General features: G+C 31.6%; 2 protein-coding genes across 2 annotated transcripts in view; one reads left to right on the forward strand and one right to left on the reverse strand.

The window, feature by feature from the left end:
- LOC120768553 overlaps positions 1-17,628 on the reverse strand; it is a 352,878-nt gene that overhangs the window by 258,214 nt on the left and 77,036 nt on the right. The gene's annotated exons all lie outside the window — the stretch shown is intronic.
- Positions 1-17,628, forward strand: part of LOC120768554 — a 118,759-nt gene that overhangs the window by 71,612 nt on the left and 29,519 nt on the right. The window contains exon 9 of the mRNA XM_040095298.1: positions 5,211-5,355. Within this exon, the coding sequence (XP_039951232.1) occupies positions 5,211-5,355 (145 nt within the window). The remainder of the gene's footprint in view (positions 1-5,210; positions 5,356-17,628) is intronic.

Below are 17,628 nucleotides of genomic sequence, written 5' to 3' on the forward strand. Positions count from 1 at the left end.
AACACCTCGCCTCTTATTACAAATTTATTGAGAAATCTCTTAACCCAAATAGGCTTGTAGCAGATTTTAACGCCTTTTTAAGTCATAGCTTAAGGCAGTCGCAATTCAAAGCAAAATTTATTTACATATTTATATTATATTTATGCCTAAAATGTTTTGTCGCTTTAAGGACGCGTGGGAAGACTCGCTTTTTATGCGATTTCCTAAGCGTTTTTGCCCTTGAGTAGGCTTTGCATAACAATTAGCTGTGTCAAGTGGTGTGGTGTTGGATGTTCCTTTATATATAGATATGTATGCATCTGTGTGTGTTTGAAAATATATGTCTATAAGTTCTTAGGGTAATTAGCGCAAATTAATGGCAAACAACATTTGTCCAGCATTTAAATCATTCTTTCTATACAAAGTAACCGCGTAGCCTGTCGCACTCGTTTTATTTATAGCTTTAAGGACATTATTTTATTGCTTTGGAAGTTAAAGTTTGGCGATTAAAATCAGGAAGTTGCTTAAATCAAAGGATATTAATTCGTCTATTAATCTGAGAAAGATTTGGCTGCTTAATTAGGAATTTTAAATATTTCAAATGATTTAATGCACATGTACATATAAATATATTTATGCACACTAGGGTGTGACTTAAAAATTTTTAATTTTATTTTTCAAAAATTCAGGCTAAAAACAGTAGTAGAGAGTAATTTTAGGGTAACATGAAGCTTAAAGTGTTGATCTTACCAACTCAGAGGAGGAAAATATTTTAGATGGTATTCTCGGTATCACCTTAATATACAATACTCATATGGCATTATTTTTGGAAGCGATATTTATTATCGGTACTTATTATTGTTTAACGGTATTTATTATATTTTAATTGATTTATCATTATATGGTTATAGAGTTATGTTAATATAAAAAATAAAAATGTCCCTATATGAAATTTTCATAAATATATGTATTTATCGAGCTAAAGAATCAGACTTAAAACAGATCATAACAAGAAGCTGCAATACCCTTCACAAGTGCTTTTCTTAAAGCGAAAATGGGTATACAAGTATAAATATCTTGATTTTGATCGATCAGTTTGTATGGCAGCTATATGCTACAGTGGTCCACTCTAAAGAATTTGTTCAGAGATGATTTTGCTTTCTCAAACAAATAATCCACGTTGAATTTCGTGAAGATATGTCTTCAAATACAAAAGTTTTCCATATAAGAACTGGATTATCGTCGTTCAGTCTTTATGGCAACTATACGCTAAACCGATCCGATTTAGATTATTTCCTTGGAGGTTGTGTTCTTGCCCAAGAAAATAATTTCTGCAAAATTTCATGAAGATATCTCGTTAAATAAAAAACTTTCCATAGAAGAACTTAGTTCCGATCGTTCAGTTGTTATGGCAGTTATATGCTAAAACATTACGATTTGAATCTTCTCTCCGAATAATATACCGATTTCCTTGGTTACAATGTACGCCAAATTTCATGAAGATATCTCATCAAATACAAAAGTCTTCCATACAAGGACATGATTTTGATCGGTTTGTGTGACAGCTATATGTTAAACCGATTTGATTTAAACCATTTCTTTGGAGATTGCGTTATTGCCCTTTCAAATAATCTATGCCACATTTCGTGAAGATAGCTCGTCAAATAAAAAAGTTTCCGATACAAAAACTTAATTCCGATTACTCAGTTTTTTTGGTTTTATATGCTATAGTGGTCCGATATCGACGATTCCGACGAACGAGGAGGTTCTTGAGAAGAAAAGTATTTGTGCCAAATCCCAGATCCATAACTCGAAAATTGAAGGACCAGTTCGCGTATATACAGAAGGACTTGGCTGCTTCGTCTCAACTCGTCACTTTGACAGGAGTTTTTAAGAAAATTAAACAGTGAAACTGTCGTTGTAGGAAAACTTGAACTCCAGTGAGTAGTTTTACTTCCGATTAAGCCAATAACATTTTATCAAAAACTTTTTCGTTGCACTAGAAATATACTCTAGCAAATTTCAATCAGTTCAATGAAAAATATTTATATAAAGATCGCTTATGAGTGAACTTTATTGTGGTAAATTCAACACATTTGTTTTTCAAAAGTTATCCGCAAATGGTGTGCCCACGGTGACCAACTGACACTTACCATACACACAACCTCTCCTAACACTCTCGTCCCTGTCTTTAATAAAAGCAATGACACTGTCATCATTCGCACTTAATATAATGAGGGAGATGAAAAGGCGATAGCCAAGCACAGTCCACTTCGCGTCACATTTCATTAACTTCTCCGCAACTCCGCCCCCTTTATGTATGTGTGACGTAAACAGTTTCGTTCTTATGCAATTTCCTCATTTCCGTTTTTTTCTGTCTTTTGCGCTCATTTCCGCTAACGTTATGCTAATTAAGTGCTGACGTGGTGAGTGTTAACACTTATTATTGTCAATTTTTGACAGCCAACTGTCAAAAGACCAAAATTACTTAATTAACGAAAACCAACAACGTGCACAATAACAAAAGCGATTACAACTACTTACTCACTTGGCCAGAAAAACAACAAATACTTAATACCACAATAACAAAATTAGGTGTGGGAGTATGGTTGTGAGCCACGCTTTGATGATTTGGCTTCCCACTTTGCGCTAAATCGTTGATTGTTCATTTTCTGGCGCAAAGTAAGCGATAAGTAGCTGAAAATGGAGAGACAAAAGCTCAAATACAAAGATAATTAGACACAAAAGCACCAAATCAGCTACTTCGCGGTGAGTTTAAATAACAGTGCTGCTGGTTCACAGTGAATACAATCAGCGTACCATCTCTATGAGGGCATTTGTCGCCTAATTAAATTTATGCGGGGAATATTTTAATTAATAAGGAATCAGCAACTAATAATTATGGAGAGAAATGAAGTAATTATAGGCTTCTCTCCTGTAAAAAAAATGTATTCAAAGCTTTGGTGGTTGACAATTATTTAATTAAGAAAAAAGTCGTAGATATGTAAAAACCGTTTGAAAATTAATGTTCAGGAAATTTATGTCTAGTCTGAACTGAAGTGAACACGAAAAATACATAAAAAATCTTTCACTTCACTTTGTGGGCTAAAGCTTTGTATTAAAAAGTATTGAATTTTTAACGAACATGATTCTGGAATGACAAGAATTATACGAAAAACAATCTATCATGCATTTTTTATAGAAATTTTACGTGAAAGCTTCTTAAGTTAGCATGACTTGGTCTTCTACTACTTTAAAAATAAGATAATTATACCTAAATCTGTTGTAATCGATCGATACCTGAAAACTCAAAGATCGAGAGATAGTCAACAATCAATGTGTATCAATATTAAAATTTTAAAAATTATGGAATGGGCTTATCGCTGTTACCAAAGCAGACGTCTTGGAAATAACTGAGCAAAAATTTGCTTTACATCAGTACTCCTTGCTATTTTTCCTTTCTCTTTTGCTACTATTTAGCAAAGGTACGAACCCCAGAAAGCTTTCAATATCAAAATTAATAGCAAAACCCTCAAAAAGCTTTCAATATGTATATCAAATCAAATTCTTTAGAACAATTTCTTAAAAACGTAAAATTTTTAAGCATAAGCAGATAGGAAAAAAATAATACTACTTATCAAAGACACACACCCTTTAAAGATAGATTAGAAGATATATTAGAAAGATTTTAACATTGTATGTCGAATGTGCTCTTAGCAACTGTAAACATTTTCAGATTTTTACCTTAAAAGATCCCTAATCAGTTATAAACGTTTTCAAATTTTAGCTTGAAAGCGTTGAATATATGAGTATAAAAAGGTAATTTGAAGAAAAACACTACTATATATCAGAGACACACACCCTTCAAAGTTTGTATTATCAAAATCAAATACTCTAACCCTTAAAAGCTTTCAATATCGAATTTTAATGTCAAAAGCTCTCTAAGCTGGTATAAAGCTCTCAGATCTTTTTAAGCTTTTAAAATCGCTTTTTACTTTTTAAAGTTCGCTAAGCCTGTAGTAGTATTAAGCTTTCAATATAGTGCTTTACTATTAAAAGCTCTCTAAGCACTTATAAACATTTTCAGATCTTTGCTTAAATACATTCAATGTTTATACTTAACGAGGTAGCTAAAAGCAAACTACTACTATCAATCAAAGATACACATCCTCTAAAACTCTCATTATCAGTATCGTATACACTAACCTTAAAAAGCTTTCAAATTGTTAGAAAGTTTTCAGATCTTAGCTTAAATACGTAAAATTGCTATGTTTAAAGAGAACGAAGAACATTAAACTCATTTCTCTCAATTTAAATTTCCGAGTTTCACCTCTTAATGCTAACCTTGAGAGCATATCGCTTAAGTTATGCTCCTACAGCAACCACAAATAGTTACGAAAGGAATGGCGGCAAAAATGTAATGCTGAGCACTCAGAACGCTGACACATGAAAACCGCCAACATCTATCTCAATGTTGACTTAATTTGATAAGCGTTGAAGAGGTGTCAGCGCTGATTGCGACACCCTTGCCACACACATAGTGGCCACCTGCCTGCAAGCTCCACTGCCTTTTGACTGACAGCCTACACACAGCGCTGCAAGCAGGCGTGAATGTAACTGTCAACTTGTGGACGGGCTTAAACGAAATATGAATAAATGTGCGGTCATATGTTGACAAAGCCAACAGCAATTGCGAATGAAAAAAATTACAAGAAATTTCCTTAACAATGTCACATTAGAAATGTTAATATGTCAGCATTTATCACTATGCGCGGACTGGCGTACGGAAATATGGCAGGGCAATAATGGTGAGGGCGGCAGGATCACCTAAGTCAACCACTCAGAACACAATTATAGGCGCGCGGTGCCGGGTGCTGTGTAATTTGTTTACCGTGACACATTTCGCCTTGAATACTTTTATTTACGGCGACTTTTCTAGCTTCCGACATAATTTATACCCTTGTTTATTTTTTTTTTTTGCCGCACGTAAAATAAATAAAAGGTGTCAACACATTCTCAGCAAGCGCACAGCTGGTGTTGACGCCGTCGTCGAGCGCTGAAATGATATATGACTTTTCACTTTTAATTTTTAGTACTCATTTAGATTTTAATTTTTCATCGCGGCTTAAATCATTTCACCGAGATTGTAGGCAGTAAAGACCCAGCTCTTTCTTGTTGTTTTTTAGAAGATGTGAATCTGTATATAACTACATGTATACTTCTACTTCCAGAGGCAACTCTCGCTCCTTGTGGATGAGTATTTTCTGGGCGCTGACGTCTGGCACAGGTGTGGCTGTGGCTTTGCTGCAAGGCGCCGCGGGACCGCTTATTGGCGTTGCGATTTCCGCGTCACTGCTGCCGCCTATGGTGAATTGCGTAAGTATACGGGGTGTTGGGGTAGCACTAAACGGGGGATATGATTTATTAATTTTATATTTTCAATATTGTGAAACGGAGAGTACCGTAGATTTATGGGTTGGTAAAATTCATTTTTGAAAGTGACAAAAAAATTTGATGAAATGTGTGAAATAGTAAAAAAAAAACATTGTAAAAAAAAGCAGAATAAAAAAATTATATTTATTTGGAAAATATTATAAAAAAAATTAAAATAAAGTTTTGAAAAATTATTTAAATTAAATTAAAATTAAATCCAAAAAATTAAAAAAATAAAATTTAAATAGAATACAAACTTTGAAACACAAAACTATTAAGAGTTTAAGAAAAAAAGTTAAATTTAATAAAAACTTAAATAACTAAGTACTTTTACTAATTAGTAGGAGAGGTTTCGATTATAAATATATTTATTTTAACATAAAGAATTTAGGTAAAATTTTAAAAACAAAATTATAAAAAATTAATTCCAAAAAAAATTTATTTATATTTAATTACAACTTTGAAAAAGAAAATTTTTAAAAATTAAAGAAATCCAAAAAAAAAAAAAAACAATTAAGTTTACAAAAAATTAAATAGTGTAATTATTTTTATAATTAGTTAGTTTAGAGGTTTCGATTTTAAATATTTATATACTTAAGTAGTTTTAAAATTTACAAAAAAAAATATATTTTTCATTTTATACAATTTAGAAAAACTTTAGAAACAAAATTATGAAAAAATTAAAAAATAATTTAAAAAATATATTAATTAAATTTAAATTAAAACCTTGAAAAACAAAATTATAAAAATTGAAGAAAAAAAATTTTGAATTAAAAAACAATGCAAAAAATAATATAATTTTTAACACAGACAGTTTTTAAAAAAACTTTTAACAATGAAAAAAATAATAATTTAATTAAAACTAAAAAAACACAAAATTATTAAAAATTAAATATACGAAAAAAACTTAAAAAAAAATTTATTTATTTTATCATAAACAATTTAAGAGAAATTTTAAAGCGAAATTATAAAAATTAATTCCAAAAACATCAATTTAAATTATATAAGACCTTAAAAAAAATATTAAGAATTAAAAAAAGTTAAAAACTTAAAGATATTTATTAAAATTTTAATTAAAATTTTTAAAAATACTTTAATTAAATTTTTGAAATATGAAATTTGTAAAAAATTGAGAAAATTATTTCCAAAAACTTATTAAATTAATTTAAAACTTTTAAAAGTAAAATTAGTAAACTTTAAAGAAATAAAAAAAATAATAACTCAACTTTTTTTACAATAATTTTTTTTATTAAGCTTTCGAGTTTTTTCAATTTTTAAAATTTAATTAAACTGTTTTCAAAGTTGTTTATGATTACATATATGTAATTTTTTGCAAACTTAATTAAATTTTTAATTATTTATTTAATTTTTTAATAATTAATTTTAATTAAACCATTTTTCAATTTTTAAACTTAATTAAATTATTATTTTTATTTAATTTTTTTTTAATATTCAATATTTTGTCATTCATTTATGTTTAATTTATTTCTTTTGGGATTAGTTTTGTTAATTAAATTAAATTTGTGGAATTAATTATAAAAATTATTTAAATTATTAAAATTTCTATTTAAATTATTATATTTTGGAAGAGTAATATTATAAATGTGATGTTAATTCCTAGAGAATATTGGTTGATTTAATTAATTTTTTTAATTTTTTTTTAAATTCGTATTTTTAAGTTTAAATTGCATTTAAATTATTTAATTGTTTTGATGATTTTTTTATTGTTTATAATTTTTTTTTAAATATCCTTCAAAATAGTTTATAATAAAATAAATACAATCGTTTCGAAATGTTCATAAAACGATTTACGTATGTAAAAATCAAAGATCGAGACTTCTGATCGTACTAATTATTAACTATGTTGATGTATTAAGAACTTTATTGCAAAAAAATATTTACAAAAGGGTGGTAAAAAGTTAAAGTGGTCATCAAAGATAACCATACTTTCTTCCTTTGGACTTCCCGCAAGTATATCGCTTCAGTTTAGACTTTTAAAGCCCAACCTCAAATAATAAATCAACCAATATTCTCTAGGAATTAATATTACATTTGTGTTTTACCAAAAAAAGTATCTTTCTATCTCTTTATCTAGAGTCTTCCGTCTCTAAATTCCTCACCATCACATTCTTAGCAGTCACATATGACTCTCCAAATGCCACATGTGAACGAAGGCTAAAAAATTATTTTTTTTTCTGAACGCCACACATTTTGGTTGAATGCGCCGAAATAATGTGAGAATAATGCGGTAGCGATGAATTATGCTTGGCAACCACTAAAACATAAATTTTCGCGGCCAAATTCATATATTCATGCCACATCACCCACGACAAAGTAGTGAAAGAAAGCGGAAGTGGAACAGTGAAAGGCTGTTGTTCAGCAAAGCAGCGAGCAAAAAGTGGCTTTGGTTATGCAAAAGCAGAGTGGCAATTGCTTTCTTTCACATGTGCCTTCTTTTAGCTAGTGTTGAAGAGAGTTATAATAACACAGGGTGTTTTAGAGTGAAGAATTGCTAAGTGTGTGTTGGTGAATGCCCAGCTACCAATAGATTTTCAATATTTTGAAATTAAGGCTTGTAAGGAATTAGTATTAGGAAATGAGTTCGTTTTTCTTTAGTTATAAATTTAACTTTATAAGAGCAAAAGTTTTGTAAACCGTAAAGTAGTGAAAAAAACTTCAAAAATATTGATTACTAAAAATCCGGTTATTTTTCAAAAATTGTTTAAAATTGCCACGTGCATTGGGTTATGCTGAGAGCATATGCAAAGCGTGAATATACTCACGCATACATATTTGGCCGCGGGAATGCCTGCGCTTTAGTTGGCAACCACCGTTTTTCGCATTGCCAACTATATGGCCGTTATGCTGCTTGCGGTCTGCGGTACGCCGTTGGTCGCCTTTATTGTTTTAAGCATATGAAAGGCAAACAAGAAAAAAATTGTTATAACAAGCCACAAAATGAGGTGACGAAAGAGAGCAAAATCGGCAAATAGAGAGGCACATGTCGGTCGACCAAGTCGACAAAATAACAAAAATAAAGAAAAAACTACAAAAGCAGAATACAAGTGAAATGACAAACAAATGAACAAAAGCATATTGTCTCTTTGGCTGCGAAGTGTGTAGATAAATAGCACGCAGACAGACACATACTCGTATGAACGCTAGTTAAAGGAACTATAATAAACATGTGTGAATGCGTTTGAGGGTGCGGCGGCTTTACAAATATTTATGCGACACGAGCCGGTATTTGTATCACTGGCACAGGGGCCAGTTGACTGTGAGAGCTTCTGAGGGCAGTTGGTGTGGCGGGCAGCGACGATTTGGCAATTTATTACACCAAATATGTGCCGAGCAGCAGCCGAGGAGACAGCGCAATTGTGGCGGCATACAATTCGAGGACAATGACTGCCTATTCAAAGCCACAGAAAGCGAGAAACCAAAGATAAACAAGAAGAAAAAAAATCAAAAATAAATGGACCAGCGCAACACAACATATTCGCACATATAAATAAATAAATAGTGAAAATGAAATTTATGCCAGAATATGGCTTTAGTAGCAATGCTGTGTGGCAACATTACATAAGCAGCAGCGGAACCACAAATGTCCACGCGACGCACGATTAATTGTCGCACCGCATGTTGTTGGGCTTAGAGCAGGGAATGCGCAAGTGGCGCTGGTGCTTGCTTATGTGTGTGAGTGCTTGTGTTTAATGCAAATACTTGCGAACATGAGTGTATATATTCCTATACATATACACTTATGCGTACGTATGTTTATTAGGGTGTACTTTACTTCCCTAGTTTATGTTTTTTTGAAGACGTTCGATGAAGGTTTAAAATTATCCAAAGTAAGTAAGCTCTTCATTTTACCCTGAAGTGGATATACTAAATTGTCCAAGGTCCCAAAAGGAAACTTCAGGGAATCCAAAGGGTATATATTTATGGTAAATGATCAGCGTCTCACGCTAAGTCGATTTAGTCATGTTCATCAGCATGCCCGTCTGTCTTTGTATATGCACTCACTAGTCCTCAGTTGTTGAGGTATCGATCCGAAATTTTGCACACTTTATTTTCTTCTTAGGGGGCTACTTATTTGTTGGAAATGTCAGTATCGAACAACTTTAGCATATGGCTGTCATACAAACTCAACGATCGAGATCAAACTCTTGTATGAAAAACTTTTTCTTTTGATGAGATATCTTGACGCAATTTGGCATGAATTATTACTTGGGGTAGTCATGCAATCTGCGAGGAAATTATTCTAATAGGACCACTGTAACATATAGCTGTCATAAAAACTGACCCTTCCAACTAAAGACCTTGTTTGGAATACTTTCTTATTTCATAAAGTATCTTCACGAAATTTGATATATATTCCTACTCAAAACCTTACTCTAATATCCAAAAAAAAATTGTTGAGATCGCATCACTATAGCATATAGCTGCCATACAAGCGGAATAGTTGGAAATAAGTTCTCGCATGTAAAACTTTTTCATTTTATGAGATATCATAACGAAATTTGACATGAATTATTACTTGAAGCAACGATGCAATCTCCGAATAAATTGCCCTGATCGGACAACTATAATATATAGCTGCCATACAAACTGGGCGCTCCAACTAAAGACCTTGTTTGAAAAACTTTTTTATTTGAAAGGCAATCTTCATGAAATTTGGTAGAGATTGCAAATAGAAACATAGTTACAATATATCAAGAAATTATTCAGATCGGATTACTATAGCATATAGCTGCCATACAAACTGAACGTTCAAAACCAATATAAAGATCTTTTTATACTATTTTATGCTATAAAAATGCGCCTGTCAAGGGTATTATAGCTTTCGCACATCACAGGTTATTGTTGTTATTGTTTTCGATTTATATTTCTGTCTAAATCAATTTACTTTTTCCATATATTTTATATGAGATTTTTTTCTTATTTTTATCTTTCGAAATAATTTTTTTTACATCTAAAGGCAATAAAGCAACAACTTTGAAGAAGTGATTTTCTAATACACAATTTTCCGCTCTACAAAAAAGAACTGATACATTTTGCCATAGAAACATTCCTTTAAAAGTGCTTCGAAGTTTAAATTATACCTCAAGTGACAAGTACTTCATACAATCTATGTTGCTTATACGACATGGTGTACTATAAGAATAATATCATATAACTATTTCTATGCTTTTTTATGGAAAAAATATTTTTGTATTGTTCTTTGTAGTAGAATAACGCTTTTTTAAGATTGTAAATTTTTTCTTTCAGAGATAAAAAATTTTGTGAAAAATATCGAAAAAATCCCACATAAAGTAAATGAGAAATTTAAAATGATTTAGTTTATATTGAAAATAAATTATTTGTTTGCATAGAGTCATTAGTTTTAAGGCAAAAATGTGAACTTCAGAGGACGTTAGCAAAAAAAAAAGAAAACTTGCTGAAATGTGGACACCCTTTTATATATTTATATATATACATATATGCTTCTCCGCTTGTGTAAGCGCGCACAAAAGCTCGTGAGCTCGTGTCGCCTTGATTTATTCAAGTCATATCCTTAAGCTCGCGCATGGAAACATATTTTCACACACAAACACACACGGCTATATTTACATTGTTATATACATACATATTTAGTTAAATTTATTCATCTGTGTTTGTGTGTGCGCATTAACGCTTACAACATGCGCCCATTTGCACCGCACAATTCCACCGCATATTCACTCATGATTAAGTGATTTTAGCGCCGATGTTAAGCTGCGCAACAAACACACATACACATCATAAATTTACACGCTCACACGTGCTGCCCCTTTGCATATGCTTCTCAAATGTATGCATAAGCTTTTGATCGCTTGCACCGGCCGCTTGCATGCAGTCACGCCTGAGGTCATTAAATTCGTATTACAACAACACATATGCGCTCTATAATTATATAAGTTAGGTGTGTGATTTTGTGTGTGTGCGTTGCATATGTAGGGCAAGCGAATTCCCTTTCTACGCAAGCGTAGATTTATTGGAAGCACTCGCATTCTCAACGCCATGAATTATTGGCTTGTGGCCGGGGAATACGCAGGCATTTAACAAGTTCTCATGAGCGTGTAAATCATTGCAACTCTGGGGACATATTGGAAGGCAATGCAAATGCAAATAATTTGATATAAATTTTGGACTTGTGAGTTAACTTAGAAGCGCATAGTATGGAAGCGGGGTTGCCCTATTTTTGTAAAGATATGGAAATTAACAGCTATTCAAAAAAAAAAAATAAAAATAAGAAAAATAAAAAAAAAATATTTGTCATAAATTATTTATTTTTTCATGATTTTAAAAGCAAAAAATTTTGAAAATTAAATTTTGCTCTATTTTTGTAAATAATTAGAAAATAAAAACTATTCAAAAAATTTTAGGATAATTAAATAAAAAAGTTTAATAAAAAAAATAAATTATTAACTTTTTCATGATATTATTTTATTTAAGTTTTCTAAAACAAAAATAAAATATTTATTTTTCGTGATATTATTTTTTTTAATTTAATTTTTATAAATTTTTTTTTTTAATAGATATTTATTTCTAATTATATGTATAAAAATTGGGTTAATTTAATAAAGATTAAATTTTATTTGAAATTCATGAAAAAGTACATATATAATTTATGAAAACGTTTTTTTATTCAAAAAAGTTTCGTAATTTTTTATATTATAAATAATGAAATAATTTCAATATCCTCTAAAATTTGGTGAGGAGTTAGAAAAAAAATTTAAAAAATTGTTGTAAGCAAGTTTAATGAAATTTTTAGTTACACGCTTTTTTAAGATACTTTTTTTTATAGATATATAGTACAGTATAGTATATAGGGTCTACATGTTCGTTCGGAGAAAACTTAATTTTTTTTTTTTTTACAAGAATAACAAAAATATCAAACCCTTCACTTTGTCAACTATCTTGGGATATAATTGACAAAAAACGAAATGGAGAAAACACATTAAAATAAGTGCTTCCAAAGCTCTTCGAATTTGAAGCTTTTAGAAAATAGCCATGTGGAGCTTTAGATAACAAATGTCATTCGTCAGCAGAAGTAAATTCTTTTGTAGTACACAAAAGGTAGCTTTAAACTAAATGACTAAAATTCAGTCTATCAGGTCGAAATTTGTCAACATCTAAACCCAACGTAATCTAATTCTCACTTAAACAATGACTATGCACATAATGAGAACATTAAAGTTACAAAACTCAGACTCTTTTCCTTGCTCGTTACTAAGCTCTCATGCACTGCATTAGCAAATGCCTTCGTAGCCTTCAAACTACCGCTTGATAAATGATGACTTAAAAACAAGGCAATAATTCAAAATTTCTTGTAATCCAACTGCAACAGACAGTCAAATGAAAAATGTACTAAATGGCAGAGACAAGTTCACCAAAATCCCAGACAGCTACCAGTAAAAACGCCAGACATAAGAGAGCAAAGCCGATCGCTAAGCATTAAATTAGCATTACGTTTAAATGATATCTAATTGCTTTCGAAATCCATTTGCGTAATTTACGCAAAAACAAAATTTAAACCAGCTGATTTACTGTTGCTTACATTAAGGTTGTGAGCGTTGGTGCACTTTCTGCTATCTGCCTGCCAATGTCGCAGACTTGCACTCATTTTGAGAGACGCTCTAGACGCAGTTTCGGCAACTTAATCAGCAGCTGCTTTCTTATTGCTTTCTCCCACCACTGTTTTACTTTTTTTATAAGGCGACGGCTGTGTGCATATTTTCAACTAGATTTATGATAGTTGAAGTTTTGTGAGCAAACTCAGACGGCGTCATAACTTGTGTAACTAGTAATCGCTCACTCTGTACTTCAATGGCTTTCGCATTTTATTTAAAGCCACTTAGCAGTCGCTTAATCAACAAATTGAATTAGCTAGCCTAATTTATGATGTTGCCGCGGTGGTACTTTCATTTTTCTTTCGAAACAGTGGCAGTTCTTTTCTAAAGCTGGTTGGCTACCTTACGGTGAAGTTGCTAAATTTTACTCAAACTTAACAGAAAGTAAAAATATTAATTGGTCATAAATTAAGCACTTCTGAGATAGTTTTTGCAGCTTCGCAGACTAATTTATTTTTGTTCTTGACTGCTTTCTGAGATTACAACATTGCATTGAAAATAATTTCAGATTTTTTCTTGCGTACGGTAAGAAATTTTGAAGAGTGAAATAACGAAAATTTTCTTAGAATTTGATTTGACAACTAAAATTTTAAGTGGATTTTAATTACGAAAAAAAGTTCCAAATTAACCCTGATTTTCAAGCACTGATTCTGCTGCTCAGAGGAATAACACTCTATACCCCACGTTGTGCTAGATTTGAGATATGTATACATAATGTTGCCTTCCTTTAGGCTTCCACATCATTTTTTTTTTGAGGAAGTATTTTAAGCAGTAGACTCGAGTTAAAAATATAAAATGTTGCTTACATTCATGTTTTCATTTAATTTTGATATTAACAGATAAATCGTATGATGAAGAAAGCAATGTTTCTAGTATATAAAATTTTTGAACAATTTGACTCTATAACTTTCACTGTTTTATTGAAAAATAAACTTGATAAATATAAATAAAAATAAATTCAATATCTCCGAATCTCCTAAAATTTCAGAATTATGTTAGCATAAATGCACTGAATAAAATAGTCAAGTTCGAACATCAAATCGAGTTTAATATAACTTTCGAGGTCTTAGCTTCAGTATTGCTCACAAACAGTAAGATTCTTGTACAATTATTTCGTCGAACTCATTTTACAACTAAGCTAACTATAATATAATAACTTGTGAATAAGACACATCATCGCTTTTGATAAATAAGAAATTTAACACGAGCTTAAAGGTTACAGTTAAACACTAGTCATAAACTGTAAATAAGACACATGAACGATTCTTTATAGTAATACAAGAAACTCGATTTTAAGATTTTAGTGTTAAACACTATTCATAAACTATGAGTTAGACCTAAAACGACCTTATGCAGTAATAAACTAATCACGAGTTCAGGTTCACGAGTTAAGTGTGAGGTTGAATACGACTCATAAACTTCGAGTTAGATTCTCTAAAGATTTTTTATGGAATAAACTATACACGAGTTTAAGTGTTTAATGCTAAAAACTACCGAAAACTGTTTACAATAAAAAAAGTAAAAAATTAAAAAGTTTAAGGGTTTAAGTTGAAACAATACTCATCAACTGTGAGTTAGACTTATTAATGATTTTTTATATTTCATGGTTAAACTCTATTACTAATATCTGAGTTAGCCTCGTGAACGATGAATATAATAATAAATTCAACACCAGTGTAAGGATTGAATGTTAAACACCACTCTTAAACTCAGAACAAGACTCAATAAAAAGTTTGTAAAGTAATAAATGAAATTACAGTTTAGGGGTTTAAATTTAACATTACTCATAAACCCGTAGTTTTTTATTCGCAAAACCACTTTACCATAAATGAAATTTTTAAACCAAAAATAATAAACTCGTGTTCATAAGAATGGACTGATAATCAACACAGCTCTTAAACTCTGAATTAAACTTCATTTTGTGCAGTAATTAAGTAAGTTCGAATTTAGAGGTTTAAACTCTAAACTGATAAACTCAGAGTTAGTTTAATTAACACAATTTGTTTGGTATAAAAACAAACTCGAGTTTATGGGTGTAAAGTTAAACTCTACTCATAAACTCAGTGTCCATAATTATTGAATACGAGTTTATGGGTTGATGATTAAAAACTATTCACAAAGCGGGAATTTGTCATAAGATTATGCCTTTTTACCCCAAATCATTTTAAATGAGATTTTAAAAACAAGAGGAATAATGTTAGAATACCAATGTGGCTCGTAAACTCTGAGTTAGACCAAATTTCCAACAGCAATAAACCAAACACGAGTTTACGACTTTCAAAATTAAACACTACTTTTAAACACCGAATTTTTCATCCTTTCGGCTAAACTCATTTCAAAGACCATATTTAATCAACTTTAAAATTCAAACTAAAAATTTTGTATTATTAAACATATTCAATAATGCTAGGGTCATCGCTATAAAACTTGTAAAAGTTAAAAAAATACAGCCTCAGAATAACGGCCATCCAAACAGGCATAAATATTTCGGCAAATGGGACGAGTGGAAAATTAATGTGAAAGAGCGCGCTGACTCATTTTCATTCCCGTCACAACTGACTCACTAGTCGGCTTTTTTGTACGGACACATTAACGACTTTTTATATGAAGGATACAAGCACGGCAAGCTACATAAACATAATCTTGTTTGCATATAACAAGTGGAGGCCTCTGCTGATAAAAGCTTCCAAATATTTCTAGGAATACAAGAAGAATATAAGAAATAAGCCGGCGTTAGGAAGCTGTTATATGTACAAGTCACAAATTTGAAGTATGGTCAAAATAAAAATATACAATAATAACGGCATTTGCGAACAACTATGTGAATGCCGAATCAACGCCTTTATTGAAATATAAATATATTTATATGGGTTGTATATAGCACCCTAAAGGAAAAATTATGCTAATGCCTAGTTTATAAACTCAACTCAAAATTAAAGTTTTTTCAGTAATTGACTTCTAAGTATATTTTAGATATACTCACTTTTATTTTCAAAATATTGGGTAGTCGAAAAAGGCTTTTCGTATTTTGTCAATAGATGTCGTTGCAGTCGTATATCTCCAGTGCTACCAATCTCATTACGTCATACGCCATTTAGTGTTGGAAAGTTGAAATTTTAAGCTTCATTCAAAGGAAAAAAAATATCTTAAGAAGTTTAATAAAAGTTGTAACTGTTCAAAAATTAGTGAAAAGAATGAAGAAATTCACTATATTTTGAAATTTTTGTATAAGAAAGCCAAGTTTAGGGAGACAATCAGTTCGTTTAGCACAACAGTGGTTCGCTCGCTTCCGTTCTGAAAATTTCGACGTAAAAGATGGACCAGAGCGCGGTCGACCTATAGTTGCAAAAGTCGATGAAATTATAAAAAATGTTGACCAGGACTATCACATAAGCCGCCGTGATATCGCAAGGAACTTTATATTCATCATTAAACGGTTTTGAACCATTTGAAAAAGGCTGGCTCGATTTTTGAGTACCACATGAATTGTCTGTGAAAATTTAATGGACCGAATTAACATCTGCGATTTTTTGCTGAAACGAAATGAAATCGAACCATTTCTGAAGCGAATGGAAACAGGAGACGAAAGGTGTATCAAATATGACAATAATGTGCGGGAAAGATCATGGTCCAAGCGTGGTGAAGCTCAACAAATGGTCGCAAAGCCGGATTGACGCCTTGAAAGGTTATGCTGAGTGTTTGGTGGGATTGGAAAGGAATCATTCACTATGAGCTGTTCCAGCCTGGTCGAACGATTCATTCTACATTTGGCTGTCAACAACTGATGAGATTGAAGCAAGCAATCGAAAACAAGGGCCAGAACTGATCAACGGAAAGGGCTTCGTCTTCCATCAACAACGATAGACTACACACATCTTAGATATCTAGGCAAAAACTGGTAGAGCTTGGCTGTGACGTTCTGATTCATCCACCATATAGCCCTGACATTGCACCATCGGACTACCATTTGTTTCCGTCAATGCAGAACTCTCTTAATGGAGTGGAGTTGGCTTCAAGAAAAGCCTGTGAATATTGCTTGTCGCAGAAAAGTCTTACATTGATGGAATTATGTCTCTAGCGAGAATATGGCAAAAAGAGGTCGAACAAAATGATACATATTGGGTTCAGTATAAGTTGAAATTTGATTACAAATACGAAAAGACTTTTAAGACTACCCTATATTTCAATGCTTCCTCACACTTCTCAGTTAACGCATTCCTCGCCAAGTTGTGACTGTTGGAAATCTGTTTCCTGCAGGGCACACGGGCTAACAAATTTATGGGTTCATGCACATTTCAACACACCAAAAAAATATTTATACTTCTACCTTTTTCAATAAATCCACAACACATATATCTCCGCGCCAGCCAGGGCAGACAGGTCAATGGTTTATTTTATTAAGACTTTTCCGCATGCGCAGCCGCATTTAATTTGCATTGCACAAACGATAAATAAATATGAGTACACAACAAAGCGTAAAAATGAGGAGGGAACATAGCAGCAGCAGACAGCGTGGGTTACGGGCCAATGTTTGCATGTGTATGTGTATTTACGTGTTGTGGTA

The sequence above is a fragment of the Bactrocera tryoni genome, chromosome 2, assembly GCF_016617805.1.
Source record: "Bactrocera tryoni isolate S06 chromosome 2, CSIRO_BtryS06_freeze2, whole genome shotgun sequence".
Classification (NCBI taxonomy): Eukaryota; Metazoa; Arthropoda; class Insecta; order Diptera; family Tephritidae; genus Bactrocera; species Bactrocera tryoni.